Source organism: Eumetopias jubatus, unplaced genomic scaffold (genome assembly GCF_037043125.1).
Source record: "Eumetopias jubatus isolate StellerSeaLion01/CBP00866 unplaced genomic scaffold, mEumJub1_p1.0 scaffold_1, whole genome shotgun sequence".
Classification (NCBI taxonomy): Eukaryota; Metazoa; Chordata; class Mammalia; order Carnivora; family Otariidae; genus Eumetopias; species Eumetopias jubatus.
The window spans coordinates 190,405,173-190,430,809 of record NW_028274807.1 but is presented as its reverse complement, the minus strand read 5'-3'; the positions used below and the strand labels follow the sequence as shown (position 1 = coordinate 190,430,809).

General features: G+C 41.1%; 1 protein-coding gene across 3 annotated transcripts in view; it reads right to left on the bottom strand.

The window, feature by feature from the left end:
- Positions 1–25,637, bottom strand: part of FHIT (fragile histidine triad diadenosine triphosphatase) — a 1,452,058-nt gene that overhangs the window by 232,061 nt on the left and 1,194,360 nt on the right. For all 3 annotated transcript variants that reach the window (XM_088027739.1, XM_088027740.1, XM_088027745.1), the window contains 2 exons: positions 23,325–23,470; positions 20,894–20,923 (listed from right to left, as the gene is read on the bottom strand). In XM_088027739.1, the coding sequence (XP_087883865.1) occupies positions 20,894–20,923; positions 23,325–23,470 (176 nt within the window). The remainder of the gene's footprint in view (positions 1–20,893; positions 20,924–23,324; positions 23,471–25,637) is intronic.

Here is a 25,637-nt window from a genome sequence, read left to right as displayed (position 1 = left end):
CCCTTCCCCTCCCCCCCTCACAATTTTCACATGGCTTTATTTTTAACAAACAGTGCTCAATTTCTCAGACATCATTATATCAAAATGACATGTTCATCTCCACAAACATCAGAGAGAGAAAAACCAAGAGAGAAGCAGACAACAGAGGGTTTCTTTTCTCTCGCAGGGATTTCCCCGGATCGAGAACTGATAGATCTCAAATACAACAGAGAAGAAAGGTCAGAAAAATGGATGGAGAAGAAAACCTTACCAAACCTTGTCTGTATGCTGTTTGTTTTTTTTCCCTTAACCACGTGTGGGAAATAACAAGAAACCCTCGTATTTTACAAAGGCTACTTTTGGTGGTTGTTTTAAAAAAGACATCAGCTAAAACATAAATTTAACCATGGATGATTTCAGTTTTCTGCTTTGTATTTTTTCTGTATTTTCCAAAATATCTACATTGAACAAGTATTACCTTTGTAGTCAGAAAAGAAACTATAAAAATACTCCAAATGAGATCTCTGTCTGTCTGCGCTCAGGGAGCTATTTGGCATTACGAGAGAGAGGGGACGATATGAACGCTTGTGGTGCCAAGTCTCTTGTTTGCCTCAGTCAGAATAATGTCTAATTCTATTTCCCGTGGATTTTCATCAGTCGCTAGTTCATTTAAATCAGCTATTAAATGAATAAATGTGAAATCTTAAAATACACTGAGAGAAAATATATTGTTCCATATTAAGCAAGCAGTGTTTCCAATTATATGTGAGCGTATGAGGGAGCCAGTTCTCACTCACCGGATTTCAATCCACTTTGAAAAACTGCTTACTCCTCCACTTTGCTCCCTGATTAGGACATTTGATCTCTGGGAACCTTTACCATTACTGTATCATGATAACTCTTGGCTAATAGTCTGTGAAGAAATAATTACTAATAACCCACGCCAGCCAAAAGCAGATAGAGCAATGTGAGCAAAGGACTAAGGCTGGTGTTACGTGGCTCAATGGCCACTTGGGGAAAAACAACAAAAGGATTTTTATTGACCTAAGTGGTTTAACAAATGACACTTAGGTGATCTCTTGGCATATTAGAACAGCAGCAAAACTATTGCCTTATTAAGTCATTTTTAAAATAGTCATTATAGAGCTTTTGCCATAAATCAAGAACAAAAGATTCCAGGAAATAAATTTTTATAAAAAAAATTTAAACATACAGTAGTGTTGAGAAATGGAGTTTAGAGCTGTTTATGGTTATTGATTACATTTTCCAGATGTCTTTCCTAGGAATAATCCTTCTATGGGTTCAAACCTGAAGAATCAGGATGAGCTATTTCAGGTAAATTTGAGGGATGGCAGACTTTGGCAGACTATCAACCCCATGAGGTGAGGGACCACATCTGTTTTACTTAGCAGTATATACAAAAGAATGGGCTGTGTGTGACAGTGGGTGTTACCCAGCAGGCGCTTAGTAAATGCTAAACAGATGAGTGAGATTTCATAGCATCCTGTGATCTTGCAAGCAGAAAATCACAACCTTTCTGAATTTAAACATACGGGGCAAAACGCATTATTATACAGACTCTTACTGAAATTTTGGTATTTAGGAAAAGGACTGAAACTTTCTTCAGGTAGAAAGATGTTTCATCCAGTATTTGCTGTGCATCGTTTGGCCTGATTTGGCCTAGAGCATAAATGATGCTGATAGAAATCGAGATCCCATGGGGTTCTACCACAATCCTTAAGCTAATGGGATCTTGCATTGAACTCATATTTATCCCTTCCTTATAAATTCACTTGCTCCAGCCTCCTCTTAGAATCTCAAGCAGAAAGACTCATTAGTATCCCAGCCTTCAGCCTTATCCAATTGACTGCTATCTTGTTGCTCTCTAGGAAGTATCTTTCTTTTCTTCTCAGTCTCTTTCTCCTTACCTCAATGAGTCCTGAATGCTTCTGGAATCACATTTAGAAAACAGATTCTGGGTCTTGAATATCTTTATAAATGGACTCCAACCCTGCTCACCTCTGGACTGCTCTTGACATGCATATATGTGAGTCAAGATGCTCAACCCACTACTGCCATCTCGATGCCTACATTAATAGAGAACTGATAGATCTTTGCTTTACATGAAACATAAAGGAAAAGAAACACATACAGGGTACGGGTGAGGGAGACATTGGCTCCTTATGTCATTGAGTCCCTGGATCAAGCCATACCTGAAGTCAGAGCTTGGATGGACTCTTTTTAATTATATGAATCAATAAATCCTCCATTTACTTTATCCAGTTTGGGTTTTCTGTCACTTGCAACTGAAGTAGCTTTAACATATGAAGGATAAAGGAGATGAGGGCAAGGGGAAAAAAAAAAGAACCCAAAAGGAAGAAAAGGGGTCAGAGGGAAAAAATAAACAAACAAAAAAAAAAACAATGAAAGATTTGACAAAGTCATAGGAATAGACAGTATGGAATAAGAATACAGAGCATGAAACCCAGAGTTCACTGCTTTTTTCCCTGCTCCCCCGCTTTTCAGAAATCAGTACTATTATTTATTTCTACACATAGCTATGCAATGAGAACTAGCCTGCCATCAAGACCCCACAAATACAAGACATATATCTGCTTTGGGTGACTTATATTCGGTTTTCTTGTTGTTGTACGTTTAAGCATTGTTTGCATAATTAGGTTTCCCAAGGGGAATACAAATGCCACTTTTAAAGAAATACAAATGGTAAAATCAATTTGTAGAATATTTCAATTGGCTCAATGAATGTAGCCTCCACTAAAACCAGATCATTTCCCTACTAGTGCTTCTTCATAAGCATGTACCAAGACCAATCAAGATTTTCAGGAAACTGTTACAAACCCTTAATTCCCAGAGACTGGATCAAGCAGCCAATGAGCAAAACCTGAAGCAAAAACTAATATCCCAGGCTTGAACTCGGAACCCCTGAGTTTTATTAAACATTTATTAGAGATTTTACATACAATATGCTGCTCTGTGCCTATTTTCCTCGTCTTCCAAAGGGTTTCATAATGCTTTGTGTGCCGTACCAGAGGTTATCTGTGCAATAGACACTGACCCACCAGTTATTCACAGAACAGAAAGGATGTGAAAATCACTACCACAGCTTTGCAAGAGCATCAACAATAAAGACCCAGACTCCAAATATGTCAACAGACCTGAAAACATTTCTGAATGCAATGATGCTCAATCTACCACACAGTTACCAACTTTATTCAGCCAGTAGTATTTTTCTTCAAAGACTGGATGCAATGATTCTACCCATAAGAAATCCAAGTGTTACAAAATAATAACTTGCTAAAAGCTAAAAAGGACAAGCATGTTTAATCCTACTAATGACTTCCGCCTCTATTATTTCCCACAGGCAATTTGTTGTCCACCCTTCTTGTAGAATGGCTTCACTGAGATAGAAAGTTCTCTTATACCCAAGGCACTTTCTTAACCATCTGAATCCATGGTATTTATTTTTCACCGTGAACTCATTGCTTGGTCCTTACAACATGCTGCCCTGTTGTTGGTTCTTTATGTACATTTCCTGTCCTTCCTCCAGAATTGCATCCCCCTGGAAGAGAGGTACCAAGTCTCACAGAGCTTCTAAGTCTGGAGCTCAGAACACTCTCCAAAGTCAGTAACTCGTAATGTTTGTTAGAGTTCCTCATACATTCTTCGAGGCTGGTAATTGATCACTTTTTTTAAAAAATATAAAATTGGTTATACATGGACTGTATTCAAAAAGCATAAAAATTTCTAAAATAATATCAATGTGATCACGGACAGTGTTTTTAAGGGAGATGTTAAATTCATTATGACACCTCAAACACCAGTTTGCAAAAGGCTTCTGCTTTCCCAGTTTAGAAAACTCTGTTGTCAGAGTAAAGTTCCAGATTCCACTCTCCTCCTCCACAGACAATGAAATGTTTTGGTTTAAAAGCTGTTGCTGGGAGTTGAGTGTATTAGCCACATTCTGATGAGGCTGGGGCTGCGGAAACCAGGCTATATGAGCAGATCGGGCAGACTCTACCAACATTTTCTCCGTAAATGAGGTGTCGTGGGTCTGAGTTTCTGTTTAGCTGTGCCTCTGACTGGATTCTAGCTCCTGAGCAAGTCACTTTTGCCCTCTGAGCCTCAGTCACCTCATCTTTTAAATTAAGATAAAATTCCTGGTGGCATACCTACTTCCCAGGATGCTGGGAACACAATAACAAGAGCACTGATGATGTTAATAGTTTAGTGATAATAGCTAACATTCACTGAGATGTCCCATATGCTAAGTGCTGTGATAAAAGTCTTATACTTTCTTGAACTCTTATGATCTTCACAACAATTCTACGAAGCCAGGCACTATCATTATCTGCCTTTTACAGATGAAGTAACTGAAGATCAGAGGTGCCAAACAACTTTCCCAAAGTCACATACCTGATTTAAAAAAAAAAAAACAAAAACAAAAAGTAGAGGCAGGATTTGAACCCTGGCATTCTGGTTCTAAAGCCTTACCCCCTGTGCTATTCTGCCAGGCACAAATCATTTAACGCATGTGATGTGAAGCACTTTAGAATTCTCAATTAATTTTAAAAAATGCAAAGTATTACTATTAATACAAATAGATGTTCATTACAGTTATTGAAAGATGAGGTAACCATCAATTCATTTAATGAAAGCCCATATTCTTCTCTCAGTAATACCAACAATCCACTGTCAAAAAAAAAGAAAATCCAACTAGAATGGCCTTGGCACATCATCACAAAAGAAGTTCCACTGACACCATCTCAACCAAAGAATTCATTCTTCCCTAGAGTTCTAAAGTGAAAAAAGAATCCCATGCCTCATCTGACAAGAGGAACAAATGCTTCTCACAGCTCTGGCAATGTGCCGCTTCTGAAATAGCAGGTTAAGGAGGGCACCCCCACTCGCACTGCAAACCAGGAGCGGGGCCTGCTGAGGGATTCCCACCACGACGCCTGTGCCACCTGCAAGTCACACATCACCCCAAAACCGCCCAGTACCAGACTGCAGGCCAAATGAACCTCACAAATCTTACAGAGAGCCGGCCACCAGTGAGACATAGCACTGCCGGGCCAGGCTCCCAGGGCCAAGGGTGAGGACAAGCTCACGATGCGATGGGCTATTTCTGAGCTCCCCCCTTCAGCTTGTTTCCTCACTAAGTTACTCCGACACCACATCTGTTTCTGTTCTAGTCTGGAAGCCTCAGCAGCAGGGCAGATGGCAGAGTGTTTGCATAACGAATATTCTCCGGGGTCAGTCTATGCAGGCCAGCAGCGGGTCTGTGACAGGTGGGGCAGGATGGCAGCAGGGCCCCTCTCCCGGGGAAACAGTGCCGCCATCCATCCCCAACTTTGCTGGAGAAACTTCCCACCCCGTGGAGGCCGGGGTATGTCTGAGCTCTGGATGTCCTCAGTTCTGCCCCTCTCCTGACCGTCACATCCTGGATCCCCCAAATCAGCGGCCGCAACAGGAAGCTACAAAGGAAATCTAGTGGCGACATTAAAAATAATAATAAAAAGAGAACAAAACCTCATCATATTTAAAACTTATCTTCAATCTCAATTCCAGGTAAACTTCCAATTTTGCGCTCTTAAATTGAACTTGAGATTTAACTCTCTGAAGTCTAAGCCTTTTAACTCTCAAATCTCAACTTCTAATGTCTCCTAACTCTATCTTCAAGTCAAACTTAGTCTTTTGAAGAGCGAAGTAAAATTTCACAGCTGACTGAAATGAGTTCATCTGAATTTCGAGGGTGGTTTAAGGTCACACCTGGTCCTTAGAGGTGAAGGAAATCCCCACTTTCCGTTATGCACATTTAATATCAGAATAAGGGTCTATCTTGGCTGGGCTATATGCTACTGCCCATTTTTTAAAGAATCCACGATGCACAGGATTAGTAACATTGTTTCTTAAAGGAGCCAACACCTGTCTCAGGGGCACATGCTTTGCAGACGTGTGCGTCTGGAGGTGATACACACAGCTCCCAGACCCTCCCAAGGACACTTGGTAGACTTCATTGCTTGCAAGAACTAGCTCTGCACAGTCAGTTCTGTTTGACTCATTTGCTCACACTGCTTGGAAACCCATGTGCTTCTATTAATAAGAATTCTGGGCCCATTAACAGGATGACACAAGGGGCTGGAAACCAACTGGACTCCACTTTAACTCCTCTCCGGGGGTTTCTCTTGACATTCTCATCAGCCTTGCCTGACCCAGGGGTGATGGAGATGAAGACCCGAGAGGATGCTCTCTTTGAGGGTAGGGTCTGCATCTCCTCGTGCTCTGCTGTCATCATCGAAGCTAGAAGAGAGGCTGGGTGAGCACTCGGGTCTCAGTACATCACTGGTAAAAATACAGTGTGCCAAGCACCATGGGGAGAGTTTCCCATTCGTAGCTTTTTGTGATACTCACAAAATCCTGTGCAAAGGGGAGTAATCTTAAGATCTTGTGGGGGTCCAATTTCACAGACAAGGAAACAAAGGCAGAGAGAGTTACACCACTTGCCTAAAGCCTCACAACTAAGAGTAGATGGAGCCAGACTTTGAATCCATGGAGCAAACAATTCCCATGAGTGAGAGACACAGGTTACAAGGTAAATCTCTCAAATGCGGAGAACATGGCTTTTTGCAACCTGCCTCAAGATTTATCCCATCCACTTACATTAGTAGTACTACCTGCCCCTGGAATATAGGTGGAAGACAGCAATTCAGGCAAGGCCAGTAGAGCAGTCCGTGGACAGGTGTTGGGGGGCCAGGAGACCCCTGAAATGAAATGGAACATTTTCCATGTATACCTGAGTTTTTCCACAGAAAAAGTCCATAGCTTTCAGACTTCAAAGATTCTGTGATCCTTCCAACCCCCAGAATTTAATGAGTTAGCCGCTTTTCATTAAATTATGCTTCTAATTGTCACCCCCCAGAGTCAAAAGGCTCTAGGTGACTTTTGCATGCCTGCTAGAGGGAAAATAATTAGCGTGAAAGCTTGGTGGGTATTAGACACGAGAACGGTCAGTCTCTGAAAACACCCTTGGTGTGGAAAGAGCCCCCACAGATCATGACTTAATTAAGAATATTAGCTCAGAATTCATTCCCTTGCTAGCATTGTCCACAGTGAGATCAAAGAGCAGCTCTATCAATTTATTGCCCAGTTGGTCTTGAGAGTAGTGACATCATAGGATCCTGTATCATCAACCAGATTCCGTGGTCTTCAAAATATGAAAAGGAGCGAACAAATCCCCACCATTCAGCAGTGCCTGTAACTGTCAACAGTGTTTTTCTGACCATCTAATTTTCTACAGTCTTCATCTACAGCACGAACACCCAGCCCCGAGGCTCTGAGCCATCCTCCTGCCCAGCAAACACTGAATGAGAGCCTACTACGTACCAAGGACTGCAGTGAGACACTTGCTCCTAGGCCATCTAGATGCCCCCACGTGATTCTTGGCACCATGTTTAAAATAGAAGAATCCCCAAAGGACACCCAGATGTGGGGACAAGCTTGGCAAAGGAGGAAAAACCATGCCATATACACAGTTAAAGGCACTGATGAGTCCTTAGAAGGACAAGAGCACATTTCTTCCAATTCCTAAAAGGTTTCCAAGCAGGAGAGGAAGTCCAGGATTAGACCAGACTGCCCAGACTCTAGAGAGAAAAACGAAAGAGCCAAGATTCCAGCCTTCCGCCTGCTGGTTCACAGGAAAAGAAGAGGAGGAGGAAGAGAGGAAAATGAAAAAGGAAACAGCACACTTTTCTAATTGGAGTTATCTAAAAGCGGAATAAAATAGCTGGTCAAGAGTAAGCCAGCCTTCACCGGAAGGGTTTTATGTGGATTTATACAAGGGATAAGGGTAAAGCTGAAACTATAAAACATGAAAGATGAGTTAGTACAAGATGATTGTATTAAAATACAAAGAAATAAGTACATCTCGTCAGTGTGTGACCCTTTAAAACTAGTACTTTGGTTATATTGTTTGCAGAGAAGAACATGATGTTCACAAGTGAACACGAATTACACGTTTACCACGGCTATTACTGTAATGACCTTGGGAGTTGACTCATAGTCTTCCTCAACCCGATGAGCCTGCTGAATATAATCAATTAGGTTTGTAATTAACGTTACAATTTATCTAACACATCCCCCCCACCACCTTACCCCTACCTCTCCCTAAGGCTCAGGAAACTGTTGGGTGATCAATATGAGCCCTCTGCCGTAGCCATCTCTCCCTCCCTCCCTCCCTCTCTCTCTCTCTCAGCATTTCTATTATGGATAATTTATTAAACCTTAAATTTCCTTCCTATTTGTAAGTTTCAGCAAAATTTAGTCAGGTTTCAACACAGAGTGTCAAGGGATAATTAGGACAGTTAGCAGTAATTTATCATTTCTCAGCTGGATTTTCAAGCTTTTGCTGACTGCCTGTAGAAATCCGTTAGCCAGTTCTATCCCGATCACTATGAACTCTCCTTTATCTTTGTGCAAATTGCTTTCCTACTTTCCTGAAGTGAGCTGAAAGATGAGCCCATCCATTCCTGAAAACCCAGCCACCGGTGTGCTTGTCATCAGAGCGCGGCTGAGGCCAGGGCTTCAGATGAATGACGATAATGGCTAATGGAGGAGATGACGCCCCAGGCAGCTGTGTCCCAACCTGCTATGGGTTAGAAATTTAAACCTGGCAGTCTGACTGCACGTTAGATCTTCAGAAAATATGCAAAGGCATCTATGAACACACCAATGTACACGTTACAGAGCAAATACCACCTAGCAGTCCACCAAAGATGAAAAGCCTGGAGAAGCCAGGGACAACAGCTCTGCACTACTTCTGTGCAAGAGGAGGATGCTATTAAGCCTCAACTGGAAGAGGGAGGACCTTGTGTTCTTTAGAGAGCCTCATTTACTAGATGGTGAAAAATGAATGCTCTGGGTAATTTCATTCTGAATTGATTTATTTCTAAATGGGGGAAAATTGACACTCGGTGAAGAAAGTAAAAAGCACGTCTCTGGAAAGAGCCGGCTAGTCTCAGGTATAACCCAATTATTTGCACACAGGAAAGAGGAACACAGGAGGCAGGGTAGAAGGTCACCCAGGAAAGTGATTCCTTGCAATGAACACTTTCCTTTCCCCCTCCTGACAGACTCTCAGAAAACTATAACCCGACCCATATTTCCGGTTTATTTCTGATTGTTAAACCTAATCAAAGTTCACTTTTTAGAAATCCAACAGTTATTCTCAATTAGATTGCACAGCAAATTAAATCATAAATTTCTCTATCCTCACCCTGGTTGTCACATTCCTAAAATACAACTTTTCTCCCTCTGGCATTCTATTTAAATCTCTGAGGCCAGGCTCCAAAGCAAGTTATAGATTTGATAATTTGCTAATGTGGCCACAGTAATTGTTTGAGCCATATTTATGATTTTATTGGCTCTCACAACAATCAATAATAATCCATTGATGTCCCCGACTCTGGGGTTTTCTTACAGGTGACAAGTGGGGCAGTGGATTCATTTTTAATGTACTCGACTCCCGCCCTGAGAGAGTCTTGCATATATTAATAAAGGCCAAGAAATGAATGGCATTGGTGCACATATCTTACCCTGAAGAATTAGCTGCAGGGTAAGATTTAATGTTAAAAAGAAGGGGAAGAATAGACTAACAGGGCCCGTTTTGTACGGCACGACCATCATTAAAGTTAATGGAATTACCTTGTGGTCATGCACCAAAGGGAGCCTATTGGAAGTTAAGCTCTTCTAGGGCCATTGATTCTCCAACTTTCACTCAAAGATTCCCGTTGGTGTGTGATGAGTATTGCAGATATGTAGCAGCACTTCAAGCAAACTGCCAGTTAAGCATATTAAGGAGTAACGATAACTGAATATTTTAGAGCAGATGATCAAGTTGAGGATGCTTTCCACTGGAAGTGGCAAGAAATGCAACTCTGTCAGCTTAAACAAGAGGAGGCTTGAATGGATCACCTAACCAGAAAGTCTAGAGGTGGTGCAGGCTTCGAGACTGGTTAATTCAGCAACTCAATAATGTCACCAGGGGTCCAGCCGCTCTCTCTGCCATTCCGGCCCCAGCATCTGCTTCGTTCTAAGGCAGGTTGCCCCAGGAATCATAAGGTAGCTGTCAGCAACTGTCAGCGTACTGCTTCCTTATTCATGTCCCTTCCCACAGACAGTGGATACAAATTCTCCATGATGCTGGGAACAACCATCCCCAAAGCGAACGGAATCCTACCCTCTAAGCGGCTTAGGTGGGAGTTAACTAAGGTCCTAACTGTGGCAGAGAGAAATGGCTTAGGCCAGGGATGAGTAAACTACAGCCCTTGGGCCAAATCCAGCCCACAGCCTGGTTTATAAATAAAGCTTTATTGGAATACAGCCACATTTATTTGTGCAGATTCATTTACATGTTTTCTGTGGCTGTTTTCATGCTACAGAGGCAGGTGTAAAATTGCGACATCTGGCCCTGAAAGTCTAAAATGCTTAATATCTGGACATTTATGAAAAAGTGTGCCAATTCCTGAAATAGACCAAGCAGGGTTCACACCTAGAGTTAGAGATGGATTCAAACACGCCCTAACTTCTTGGCTGCTAAATAATGGAGGAATTTAGAAAGCATGCAAGAGAGACAACCACAGTGCTCAAAATAGATTTGAGACAAAATTACTCAAGTTCTAGAAAAGTGGGCTTAGAAACTGAAAAACCAAATTAATTAAGGTGACCCATCACATCTGGCACAGGTGAAATACCCTCTGCCCTTGGAATAAAATGCAAACACCGAATACATTTAAAATTGAGTTAAAATTCCTTACCAGGGTGTACAAGGCCTGGTATGACTCTTGCTCACCTCTCTCTACCCCAAATTCATGCTCCCCAGGGCTGTCAATCATCTCCTAGATCCTAGAATTTGCCAAGCTCATTGCTGCTGTCTCCTCTGCCCAAAATGCTCTTTCTTGCCCAGCTCTCCTCTGGGATGGATCCTTATCATTCCTCAAGTCTCAGTTTACCTCCGCAGCAGGCCTGGGCTGGCCACCCTATCTAGGGCAGTCACTCCACCATCTTTCCTCCCTCCGTGTTTTTCCTTTCACAGCACCCTGTTACTGCCTTGTTAATACTGCTCAAAGCTCACAAATATTTCCGATGTCCCTTTGGATGTAGACGAAGACAGACAATAGGTTGAAAGTTATTCCCTGGATGCTTGTTCTTCCACTGTACCCCAGTGCCTGGCAGTACCCGATGCATAGTAGGTGCTCACCAAACACTTCTTCGGAGAGGAATTCATAGGTACTACAGAACTTCCACAACCCCTCAGTCTTTCTTTGCGACAGCACTTATTTCAGACCGCCCTTAAAGACAGAGACTAGGTCTCACTCTTCTTGGTCTAGCAGGGCCTGTGATGATACCTGGTGCATAGTAGGCACTGGAGGAATAAATTAAAATAATAAAGACTGAGTGCTAGGTAATAAAACATGAGCAGACAGGATGCTCGTTTCCTGTGAGGTAGAGACAGGATACCTTTCATGGTGAGGAAATTTTCATCATCAACCACAGGTCAAAGCGGTTCAAAACTAGAAGAGGCTGCCTCACAACACACTGGGTTTCCAGATAGAGAGGAAGATGACAGACCAATTTAAAGGCTACAGAGGGGGATCATATGCACAACAGGTGATGATACCACATGCCTTCCAAGGTCATTTACCCTTCTGGGATTCTCCAAATTATCCCAGGCTCTGAGTTTCTTCCTTGAGAGTGACTCTCATCTCTGGTCATCTGATAGCAGAGCTGAGCTTGGAATCATATTTACTCCTTCCACGGCTAAACAGTTTTGTCAAAATTATACTGCTAGGACCTGATTACATCGGGGAATTCATACATTTACAACCGACGGATGAACTGAAACACAAATAAAAGGCCCAGCTGGGTTGTTTTTCAGGGCCCCAGCACACAAAGCATGATAAGAAAATATTTTTTCAGGAAATAGGTCCTGATACATGGACCCTATGGTGGGGTATCTGAATGTGAAAATTAGGATAAATGGATTTCACCACGAAGTAAAAGAATATTTGGTGAGTTCGTTTTGTTCACTCAACGTTGTTTATTCTTCCAAACCACTGTAGGCAAGATCAACAACCTACACAACTTCATGTTGATTTTTCGTGTAACACCAGGAACAAGAAAAGGTTATTTAAGAGAATAAACAACTGGGGGGGGGGGTGGGAGTTTTCATTACCACAACCCCAAAATATTATCTTTATGTCAAATGAACTCAGAAGGATTTCAAACCATCCATTTTGTCCTCTTCCCCTGAGGTTTGGGATTCATCTGACTCAGGAGGCTTCCAGAGATGTCCATCTCTATTTCCCTAATCTTGGCAGATGAGTGGCTTCTCCACAGAGGGAATCTGCTATGAGACCACAGGTGTAGTATCAATGCTCGTGACACGCGAGGTTAAAATTTCAACATTATCCTTTCCCAGCACTAACATGAGTCACACTGGGGGAGGGAGCAGAATTTCTCACTGTGTTTGTCCCAAGGGCCATGACGGATCCTCCACCAGCCCCGTATTTTTCACTTAAGTGTCATTAGGAAGGTCATTATTCTAATTTTTCCGTGTCTGTAGCTCTGCAGGTTGCCATGTCTATTATTCATTAAGCTGGTTTCCATCTGACCCAGGCTCAGTCATCAAATCCTTATGATTCCAGCTGCTTTTGGATCTTAAGAATTATTTTACTAATGGCTTTAGTGTAAAAGGCAAAGAGGAGCCCCTAAAAGGGACTGAGTAACTTAGGGTGGGTATGGCAGTAAGAATCTTGCCTAGGTCACTGACCCAGAATCAAAATGTATTTATAGAAATACATAACACAGCAGTTCCTAAATCTGGGCAACAATAGAATCAACTGTGAGCTTTCCAAAAATCTATTTTATGGGCCCCATTATCAGAGATCTGAACGTAGGAAGTATGAGAACCAGTTATAGCTAAGGATAATAAAGGAAAAAGAATGAGTTATAATAGTCATATCTTGATGGAAAACCTTCCCCTGGGACCTCTGTGAAAAAAAAAATTATAGAGAAAGCTGTAGATTGTTTTTCAAAATACATTTAAAATATCAGTGATATTACAAAATATAAATAATGTAATGAACAAAGGGGTACACATTACTCAACTTAAAAATAAAACATATCTATGGAGTTGAAGGTCCCTGGGTGCCCCTGACACCCTACAGTGTGCTCCTTCTCCTTACTGTCTCCACATGAGGGGATCCCAACCCTATTTGTGTCCAAATTTTGAAGCAATATACAGATCTGCATTTTTACATTTAATATAGACAGCCTATAAGGAATCTGCTTCCATATTTTATTTCTGCTGTTAATAACTCCTGAAACAAAAGTTTATAATATTATCTGTATCCATTTCAGCTGCAATATCCAATTTCAACCAAATCACACATTATTTAGTGGATGTTCCCTCCCCATGTGATATATAAGGTGTGTGATGTGGTTTATAACAAATGGTTCGTCTACTGAGACTGACATGACCACATCTCATCAAAACTGAATCCTTGTCACATGACTAATTGGGCTGAGTTAACTTTACCTTTTCTTTCATGTTTCTTTTTTTTCTCTCTCTTTTTTGTTTGTTTACATAGGATTGACATTTTGGCTAAGCCAATTATTTAGATGCCACAGGTTCAAAACTTTAAACCTACCATGAGCTGGTTGTACGGAATTGGAGAATTTTACACATTATTTCCCAGGCCTGAAACATACAGAGCAAAAGAGTGAAAAAGAAATTCCTTCGGTGATGACTTACTGAGCACTTAGTATTCCACAGCAAAACGGCAAGAGTGAGTGACTATCCCTGACTGCAGCAACAAAGGTAAGTAGGTGACTCTGAATAATTACACGTTACATTGATACAGCATTTTTGGGTCTACAGAGCACTTTGCTTTTCACAGGATATTTGACTTGACAGTGATTACATAAAAGCCCCCAACTGAACATCAGGTGTAAAAGACACCCTACTGAAATCTATAAAACATTGGCATTGAGAATCTATCTTCAACATTTGCCATATTTCTGCTCTACGCATCTCAAAATAAATTTAACGGCCAAATATCCACTTTGCTTAGGTCAGGTCGTCCAATTACACTAAAGAAATTTGTTTGGTAGCACTAATGAAAAATTAAACACCTAAAACATATCATTCTGCTACAAACTGACATAAAGCAATAAAGCAGCATTTAGTTTAGTTAACCTTCACCTGTATAATAAAGTTAAACAGAGAGAATTCTCTGGGTATTTGGGGGGAGAAGCCAGTATTATCCTAAGCAAAGCGAAATAATACAAATTAATCTGTGTTGAGGGTGACAAAAATATTTACAAAATCTCTCCTTGTGCACCTTCCCCTGTGCATACTGGAGGCAAGGTGTTTTTTAGGAATAGCTGGCCACGTGATATAATGGAGACTGCTCTCAGACAGGCCTGGGTTTGAATCTCTGCTCTACTATCAGTCAGGCGGTGTGGTTTGATACGTTACTTTACCTCCATAAACCATGGTTTCCTCAAGTGTAAAATACCAATGCCCACTATTAAGGGTGATGAAGATTAAGTGAAAATTATAAAACTAAAGCAAACACTTATTCAGATGTACTGTACGTCAAGTATGTCAAGTTTTAAAGGCACTTGGTCTTCACAACACTCCTAGGAGGTAGGGGATCACTGAGGCCCTCATTATAACAATCTATAGATGAATGGTGGGGCTAGGAAAGGTTGACTTTTGCTGGGTCATATGACTGGTAGGTGACAGCTCTGGGATTGACACCAGGCCATCTGGCTCCAGAGACCTCCCTCTCTGTCAGTATGCTGGAATCCTGATGACATTTCCCCTCCATCCTCACTCCATTTCCAGCATCCCCCATCCCATCTACCGAAGCTGCCTGTGACATTGAAAGAACAAAGAAAAAAAATAGTAACCAGAAAACACCAGGGGGCTTGGGTAATTTTTCTTTCAGGGTTTTGCATGACATCATGCAAATCAAAATTAACGATTTAGAAATGGAAAAACACAATGATTTGATACCTACTTAGAAGAAGGCTCGAGGTCTAATAAAGAAAGAGAAAGTTTCCCACAGGAGACGGGCAGGCTCATGGTTCCTTTCTACTGCCTGGAGAGCCAGGCTCCAGAGGTTTTGTCCCCAGATCACCAGAAGGGGCCGGGGGGAGAGTCACACACACATACGTGCCAGAAGGGAGGGGCAGGTTTGGAGGTGTCCACTCCCCCATGTATACCCTAACCCAGCCCCTGAGCACCAAAATCGGTTTTGGGTTACCAAATTCAGGCAAAATTGGACTCATTGTGAGAGAAGAGATGTAAATTCTCAGGCAATTCCACAAGATAAAAGCTACTGTGTCCTTAAAATACGAATTCTTCCCGCAGTAGTGCAGGCATGAGATATAAACACAGGCGAGGCACTTTTTGTCATGGCTTTAATCAAAGGATAAAAGTTCTCTGGCAAATTACAGCTCTTGTGAAATTTCTTTACAGATGAAAATAAGAAATAACAGTCGAGTAAAATCATTTTCATTCTCAAGATGTCAATTTCTCCATTCCGTGCACACCAAATTTTAGGAATTCATTTGGGTTGAAAGCCAGGAGTTATGTGGAGATTCCTCTGTATCTTCTCATTAGTTTGATGCTATGCACTGGACTAAGGTGTGCATGGGAATCACTTACAGTATCTGTTAAAATGCAGAGTCCTGGGTCCCACACCAGACCTACCGAATCAGCAGAAGGGGGCGTGCAGGTTTCTGCTTTGTGAAAATCTACTTCAAGTAACTGAAGTATAACTTTGGCTTGGAACCATGAGTGACCTATTACTGTAGGGGTACAGCAGAGGCTAAAAATATATCAGGGTAGAGATTTCCCCCACCCCAACTAATAAGGTAGGTTTCTGAATGTTCAACTGGTCACTTTTATAATAAATTTAAAGTCGATATTCAAAGCACAAGTCATATGATCAGAAGAAAGTTTTCCCAAGAATTTAAGCAAAATGGCAAAAGTTAACAGTGACAGAATTCAGTGTGTTACTGTGAACTGAGCAGGGCCACAAACAATCCCAATGCCAAGTATATTCTCCTTAAGTCCAGTCTGTGCCTATTTTCCAGATGAGAAAACTGATGGTAAGGTTAATATTAAGAGACATGCACAAGGTCCCAGGGACAGTATGTGGTGGACTGGGCTATCTATTCATGTTGGTTTCTCCTCGCCATCACTCAGTACAATAGGCAGGAGTCCCTCCATTTGAAAAATGAAGGCACAGATGTTCAGAGGGGTTAAGAGTCCTGCCCAAAGTCCACAGTAAAATAGTAGAGCTAATATTCCTATGGAACCTTTGACTGACACCAAAGTGTATTAACTACTGGACTTCATGAAGAGCTAAAATGTCTTCTATGTTCATGAATTGAAAAGATTACCAAATCGCCACTAGAAAATCTGCTTTAGGACCATAGAGACCCCTCAGTAAATGGAATAGTCGCTTTTGTTTTGGTTTTAATTTTAATTTTTTGTTTTTTATAATTTTTAAAAGATTTTATTTATTTATTTGACAGAGAGAGAGAGAACACAAGCAGGGGGAGCAGCAGAGGGAGAGGGAGAAACAGGCTCCCTGAGGCGGGGCTCAATCCCAGGACCTTGGGAACATGACCAGAGCTGAAGGCAGATGCTTAACTGATTAAGCTACCCAGGTACCCCTGGTTTTAATTTTTAAATCACACTTTTTAAAAGAATTCCTTTTCTTGTTCTTTCCTAAGCAATCTGAAAAGTAACTGCTAATATATCAATAGTAATGAAGACGCTTCCCACTGCCTTAATAGTAGAAAATTAAATAAGTAGGGGATTCAAGTCCACAAACACAGAAAAGGGTAAGCAAGCATATTCTATAAATAGTTCTTATGAGATTCTAGATTACCTGCCTGCCATAAATTTCTCTCTTTAATATACCTCAAACACCCTCCCACCCAAAGATGCACATAGTAAGTATTCTAAAAGATATCTCACATTAAACTTACTAAGGAGAATCCCTTTTAAAGGGCAGAACACCGCCTTTAATAATTTGGCTAGTTGAAATCACATTTTGGAATATGATTTGGGAACCTGATTAGTGGAAATTCTGGTCTTTGTCAGTGATGCCTGAAATACAGGGGATTCTTGAGAGAAATCCCAAGAAACCGACACCCCAACTACACACTGACATGCAATACCTATCATTGGCTGCTTTAACTCAAGTTAGAAACTGATGAGCAGAGATTTGCTCTGTCAAAGTCCCGTTATCTTCCCCATACCAACCAAAAGGGCCATAGTAGACAATGACAAAAAGCAGGTGCTCAAAAGCTACCATTTTTGAGGGGCTAAGGAAATATAGGTACAGAAACAAAAACAGTTACACAAACGAATAAAAAAACAGTAAAGAATGCCTTGAAGGAACTCAAATAAGACAACAGGATAGGGAGTAAAGGCTTTGGCAGAGCCACTTCAGATGGGGGATGGGAGTCAGAAAAGGCTAATAAAACAGCGACATACGGCTGTACACGTATATACAGCGATATGCAGATGTATATTGTGATACATGCCTAAAACCAGAAAAAAAAAAGGATTGTTTCTCAAGCCTGCAGGATGCCCAAATTGTTGCAATGATCACCGGGTAGAGAGCAGGGCTTTATTACTTTTGAATTCAAAAGGAGACTGAATAATGAACTGAAAAATAAGAGCCGATTTCCCTTTCCTGCTACGAATTACTAAGTAGATGGGGCCACCCTTGTTCTTTGCAAAACAGCATCGAAAGCCCCCGAAACAAAACAAAACAAAAAAACCCTAAAGGGGCACCACGTTCGAGAGTCTCACGCAGGGGTACACCTTCACTCACAATAACAGTGGCTTCAGGGGAAGAGATCATTACTGGGCTTACTGTTCTTACCACCCAGTATGAGACATAAATGGTTCCAAAGCCAGGCATCAGGCAGAATACCAAGAGTCAGACACAGAGGCAGAGATGAAGCTCACGGTCACTGTGCGCTCCACGGCAGGCTGTCAAATGCTACCCCGAAAGGGGCAAGTCAGTGAGTTTCAGAATATGAAGTGCTCCTTCTTGAACTGCAGGATTCAGAACCAGACAACTGAATACTGAAGGTGCTGCCCGGCTCGCTGGGGGCCTGGCTCCTGGAAGGCTGGCTTCCACGCGTCAGGGGGTTGCGGCCCTTACCAGCTACTGTTTTATCACCATAAAATAACGAGGGTGATCAACAGCCAGCCTCTGAAAAGACTCATGGTGTGCTGGTTCACGATGAAGACTCCCAAGCCCCAAACACTTAAATATCTAAGTAGGTGATTCAAGATTTAGAACGAGAACTGAGAGTGTCAACTATTTTTTTTTTAACTAACACCAAAATTAATGTTTGTGCAGGTAATATAAGGAATGCACTTGGAAAAACATAGATTAGACAATTTCACATACGTGGATTTGGTCTAAAAGGACAGTTTTCTAAACTTTGTCATACACCAATCGAGGTTTTCATCTGTACGTGTGTGGTTGTTTTCTTTTCACCACTTTATATTCCACAAAGGATGTAAGAGGCCCCCCCTCATGCATATTGGGGGAATTCTGTGATTAGGCTGGAAACAGGTAAGAGATGTCCAAAGCAATACAATCTACTGATTCAAAAATATGGAATTGTTAAAAAAATTAACTTACGTTAAATAACAACAGTGGTGAGGATAATAATCATGTTCAACACTTCGTGTATGAGTCCTATAGGTGAAGGATTACTCCATTGAAGCTAACAAAACCATTAATTTTTTTGGCTAGATAACTGGGACACCAAAAAGGTGGTCACGATTAGAATCAGAGAGTCTACAGCCTTGGGGCCCAGCCCTGCTAGACTTGGTGTTCATTGGATTTTTTTTTTTTTTACTGTGTTTTATTACTCTTTAATTGAGATAGAATTCAAATATAAAATCATCCACCTTAAAATGTATGATTCAGTAGGTTTTAGAATACTCGTAACATTGCAAGAACATCACCACTATCTAATTCCACAACATTTTCATCAACTTAAAAAGAAACCCTGACCCCTGAGCTGTCACTCCCCATGCCCTCCTTCCTCCAGTCCCTGGCAACCATGCATCTACTTTTTGTCTCTATTCAGTGCCTGCTTGCATAGGACATAATTTTAATACCCCCTTCAGAATTCCAAGATGAAATTTTGAGATATTACATATATATTCATATAAATTTAATGATATATTTAATATGTACATCTTATCAACCTGTGCATTCCACTTGCTAGGGTTTGTGCATTCTCCCACGTTATTAGCTATTCATCTACAGCTGTACTTCCAACAGCTGAAGGAATTCAGTCAGATAGTGCACACAGCATCTAACTAAATCTGGTGTTGTTGGAATTTACATTTGCATACTGAGTTGGTTTTTTTTTAAGATTTTTTTTTTAAGAGAGAGAGAGAGAACATGAATAGCGGGAAAGGAGAGAGAGAAGCAGGCTCCTTGCTGAGCAGCGAGCCCGATGTAGGACTCCATCCCACGACCCTGGGATCATGACCTGAACCGAAGGCAGACGCTTAACTGACTGAGCCCTGCATACTGAGTTTTTAAAAAACTAGCAACCAGACTTAAACATTGTGTTTTGTATTTCAAGAAATGATTTGAAAAAGAAGCTATTCATATTATACTCTTTTTAGTGGCTGCATGTTTAGGAGCCTGGCAGGGGGTGGACAGTGGGGTGGAGGGAAGCTATGAGTCCCCTCCGTCCTTATGACATCATATGTCTGGAGCAATCAGGAGGCTGGCTCTTTTCTATCATAAAGAACTTGATGGCAGTCCCTCCCTATAGGACATTTGTTCCTCACAAATACTTCCCAGAGATTCTATTAAAAGTCCCACAGAAGCTCTGTTAAACATTAAAGCCCTATGCAAACTAATATCAAAAAAGAACTATGTTTTTTGGGGGGCACTGTTTGGAACCAAGCATTACCTTAGCCGCTCACAGCAAGTCTTGAAGCCATAAAACCGTATTTTGCAAAGTATCACACATTATCACCCTGGTTTGACTTCCTTCTGATTTCTAGCACTGAAAAAAAATAGCCTTTTCTATGATTTAGGTGTAGGACCTAACTGCAGAGGAATTTGCATTTGTATGAAGGGGGCTGAAATCCAGCTTCAGAATCAGCCAGGATTTTATTCTTTTATTTTATTTTACTAGGGAAGCAGAGAGTATCCTAATAAATCCTCCTTTCCTCTTTTAGCACATTTAAAAACCCATCTTTGAGCTCCACTGACTCCATTAGGTTAGAATTTTGGTATGAAGTACAAAGGGAGAAAAAGTATGCGGTATGTGGGTGGAAAGAGAGAGAAGCAGAGCACGCAGTGAAGGGAGAACTGTGGGCAAGCACGTGGGCAAGCACCTCATGTAGCCCAGTGCTCAAGAACGATGCGGCAGAAAGAGGGTGTGTGAAGAACACGGACACCCCGGCTTCACATGCGACCTGCCAATCCACACAGGGCTCACATGCTGTTCCCTAGATGAGACCTCACCCAGAACTCCTTTGACTTGTCTCTGTCTTTGGACTTCTTGATTTAGCTTCTGTTTTGGCATTTATACAATAATAACTTTACTACAAAAGGTAAATGTCTTGTCAACTAATGGGAAACATATTGCTTGGCATAGTTTATAATGCCAGGATTTATGGCTCTAACACTGAGGGTCTCTCTGACCTCGAAGATAACATAATGAACCAGCAATGTGCTGCAAATGGCTCAGTGTGATTTTTATTAGTTCTCATAATTGCCCCTTATTAATTTGTATGCACATAATAAGCACTCACCTTCACAGTCTGTCCAGCTTCAGGGCCATCCTGGAAGGAGGAAAAAAAAATAGATAAATAACAGAGGTGATACCAGATAGATGGTATCTCCTACTTATTCAGAAATATCTCCTGTTAATAATTTAGATCCAATTTCATTGTGTGTTAATTTATAGTATTCTCATGGGGACCATTCACTTCAAATGTGTGGGACCAGACAGTTCTCCATTTCTGCCTGAGAGTAAGTGAAAAGTTATGTATAAAAATGATATAAATTATCCAGTGAGCCAACCCTCTTGCTACTTTCCATGCTCTTTGCTCTCGGCTATGGTTTTAATTGCATTAAAGGAAGGTTGGAAATGTTTGAGGAGGTAAATTATCACACCTTTTGGTTATCTTTAAATCAGATGTAGTTTAATTAATGTCTGATTACTAGAAGTCTCTGCTCAAAAAAAAAAAAAAAGAAAAGAAAAAGACACCTACTGTAAAAATAAACCATTAAGCAAGAGTATGGGCTATCTTATATGGGAAGATCACCCAAGAGTGGGCCCTCTCTGGCTGTCCTGACCTTGGTGGGGGTGCGGGAGGGTGGAAGTAGGAGCATTCATTTTTGCTGGGCCTTTTTCCCATCCTGGCTCCTTCTCTCAGCTTTTTAAAACCCAACAATACTATTGGTTTAGTTGAAAATGGGCCAACTTACCCAGTCATCAGTCACAATACAAAGCAAAAACAAGTGTTTAGCTGGTTTGAGATAACAGAACAAGCAATGTCTACAATCAAAAATTGTAAAACTGAATCAAATCTTGCAACTTTTAGCAAGTCTTTCTGCCTCTGTGACCCAGACTAATGGGTAAGAAAGTTTGGCCTGCTGTGGCCAAGATTAAGTAGAACTATGTATCAGTGGTTTTCAAACTTGAAGTCACAGCCCATTAGTGGGTCATGAAGTCAGCTTAATGGGTTGTGATCAGCACTAAAAACAAACCAGATAATATAACAAAAACGATTAGAGTGCACTGAAAGGGTAACTGCTGTTTTGTAAAACTCTCGTTTCCTTTATCTATATATGTATCCATGGGGAGGGAGGGTCACACGATTGTGGAATAAATATCCTAGTGTGGTTTAAAGCTTTAAGGGGTTTGAAAACACGGCATATATGAAAGTACTCCAGGTGCTATGCACAAGTCTGTTCCTATGTTTATGGGATTCACTTTCTAATAAATCATGTTAGATAACTAGCCCTGGCTATTTCCAGCGAATGTGAATTTTCTTCTAGCATTTCATTTAACACTGAAAGATGTCTTCAGCCACTTGCCTTCATCTGGTCTCTCCGGAAACATGATTTATAGCATAAGCTTGATAAACCCACCCTGAGATTAATTACCTGCATGAAGGTGACTCACATGGTTTGACATGCAACACACACACACACACACACACACACACACACACACACAGTATTTTAAAGGGAAGTTTACTCTCAACACAGACATGGCAGCAAAAAAATTTTTAAGAAGCATTTAAGAGCAGTTTTAGTTTGAGCCTTTCATAACCTGAAAATAGTGGCCTTCTTTACCTGTTCTCTTTGAAGGTCTACAGTGGGGACATGAGGAGAGTTGAAGGAGGATGGTCAATATTCTGCATAACTAAAGCACTGAGGGCAAGATATCACATGATGGAAGAAGTCAATTCTTTCCAAAGGGTCCCTGCAGAGTCATCTGATTTCAAGGCCACTAAGGACTTTAATTAGGTATGGATACTCCCCAACTCTTCCCAAGGGGGATCTGAAGGGGCACAGGATATGTTATATTGATTTACTCAATTCCCACAGCTGATGACTCACCACAGACCTCTTCCTCCTCCACTTGGCTCTACCTCTGCCTAAAGATCTCCAGTGATCGGGGCGGGGGGGCGGGGGGGGGCGGCTGGTGTCTCATTTTCTTCCTGGGAAGCAGGCCGCACAGAATATTTGATCAATCCAGCTTCATACCAATCCACAATCAATTACTGGCGCTTGAGTTAAAGAGAAAAGGAACCCTCTGAGGACAAGGCCCCATGTAACTTGCATATCTCTCCTATCCTGAGGTAGAGCAAGGCTAGGCCCATGCAGTGCTCAAGACATATTTACCATGCAATAAAAATGACTTGTCCGGCCCCAGTCCCAGGAAAAGATCTGGAATGTCTTAATGCCCATGAAATCACGTGTCTATTTTTCCTACCTGCTTTGTAAACAATGCTGCAGACAGTGTCTCAGCTGACATTCCATAGTCCACCTTGGGGCCAAGGATAGATAGTAGGGCGGTCCTGGATTAGTAACACCTTTTTCTGCTACTATGAAAGACATGAACAACCACAGCTGCCTTACAAGTGAGATGGCAGCTTAAAAGAGAGAGAAAGCCCAACGCTAGGGTGTGAAAAGGAAGAAAAATAACTTCTGAGCTATCTGTACACTCACCTGCATGGAAAATGTGAGAGAAGTTCCCTGGAAATGCTTCTCCACCACCAGCCCAACTCTCTGGGCCGCCTGAAACAAATCCGCCACTTCATTGGGACGCAGGTCTCGGAAGCGCTCCACTGGCCGAAGGGGACACACGAGGACATCTGTGGTGAGTTCTGTTAAGGCACACTTTTGCTTCTTTGGGAAGTATTTTTACCAAGAAGTTTATGCCCACAGTACTGAATCCCCTTGGCCCAAGACCTCAACTCTCAAAGACTAAGGAATAAAAGAACAAATATTTACCAACCACCAAACTCCAGGAAGTTCAAAAAGAGCTTATAAACATGGTTAATTATACTTTGAAGGGGAAGGGATGGCACACTGAAGAAATTCTTTTAAGGGAAAGGGTCATTAATGTTCAGAAAGACTCAAGTGCTGGCTGAAATGATTATGCCAAGAGGCAAAATCTATTCTGGACCATTATCTCCTGACCCCAATTCGAAAGCTCTGTCTTCTCAAGCAGCTAAAGGCACTGGGTTGGAAAAGCAAGCAGAACATCCATGATTAAAATTTTAATTTCAATATCTCTTTACAGAAAAATGTAATGAAAATACTATAGGAGTTATTTTATTTTTGTGTAAAAGGAGTGTCGACATTCTGAAAATGTACAGTGCCCTTCATTTCTGGTAAGAGAGGCACCATGGGGTTAAGCAATTTATGACAAGTGTTCCACAAATTGATTATTAAGAATTCAGGAAGCCAGTTGAAGGTAAATCATGAACTTAAGAAGAAAGGGTTTTTGTTTTTTTACTTAGGCAAACAAAACCATCTGAAGGCAAGTCAACATATTTATGATATTGGCCTGAACAAACAAAATCTAGAGGAAAAAAAAATGTTGGTGGCAAATTAATATTCAATGTTACACCATCAATAACATTTCAGTTGTCTGTGTATCTGAACCCCTCATATATGTGTGGCTACATGCATACAGTTGGGCATATATGCATATATATATATATATATATATATATATACACACACACACACACATATATACGGTATACACACACACACAGATAGATATATTATTTTTTGTTTAGATTTCAGGTACCAGCAGGAGAAAAAAAGTGCTCTAATGCTCTTTTCTGTTTCTTTCTTTTTTCCCGTTTCTTCTCGTTTTATAAGAGCATGCTTTGCCTAAAGCTAAGCAGCTAAAGGGCATAATAAAACCCCAATTCTATGATTGCTAGTCTCACCAGCATATCAAGCACTGTAGACCATCATACTGGTAGGACTCAGAGCCCAAAGGGAAATGCACTGAGCTCAGCTGGGTGGGCCTGATTTCCATAAGAGAAGCGGGAGGGGGGAGAAAGGAAAAACTGATTAATTTTGCTCATAATCAGGAAATTCATGTCAACGGTAAACTAGGGAAAGGAGCATTTGTTTAATCTGAGTTCATTTTTCAAGAGAGGAGAAGGGAAGCCTTCACCCACAGGGCATCAGATACTTAAAAAGATAATTATCCTTCTTTGGCAGGGCTGCTTTATTATCATGGGTCAATGAACCGTTTAGAAATGAAGAATTTCCTTTCATTTCCTTTTAGCAGATTGCCAGCTTCCACTCCCACTGAGTTGCCTTTTCTTTGTTAAAAGAGACCTTTTCCCATCATCCTCCTCCCGGCACCTCCTTCTCCTTCCTCCTCCCTCCCCACTCCCTTAGACCCTGACTTCACCAAACCACAGCAAGATGACAACTTTGCAAGCTTCCAACAATACCCATAATTGTCGTGGTGAGCTATGTCTAAACACAGCGACCACGTGGGGAAGGAAGGACATTTTATTTAAACAATGGCTTACTGTCAAAATTGTTGGAACGAATCTGAAATTCTTTGTATCTGATAACTTTAGTAATATCGGTGACAACCGAAACTTTTTTTTTTGTCCCAATGCCATAAAAAATATTTTATTATCTGTTCATTCTCCTTGTCTGATGCTAAGGATTGGCTTGACCCAATGTTTAAGGAATCAAAACATTTATGGAAGTGAATCAAAATGGCTGAATCTGTCAGCTACTTCATCCTGTGTACACTGAACCACAGGGTCGTATATCACATACATTATTAATTGAACGTTAATAATACTAATAACAACATGTCACAAAAGAGTTGGACAGGCTAAACACATTCTCATTTATATATATGAATATTTTTCACCCGCCCATTTAGGCCACGTTGCCCCAACATGTATATTTCCTGAAATCTAACCCTTTATTAAGAAAACATCTTACCTGCCTGCAACAATGTTTCCATGTGAATAAGATGAAATAGGGTTA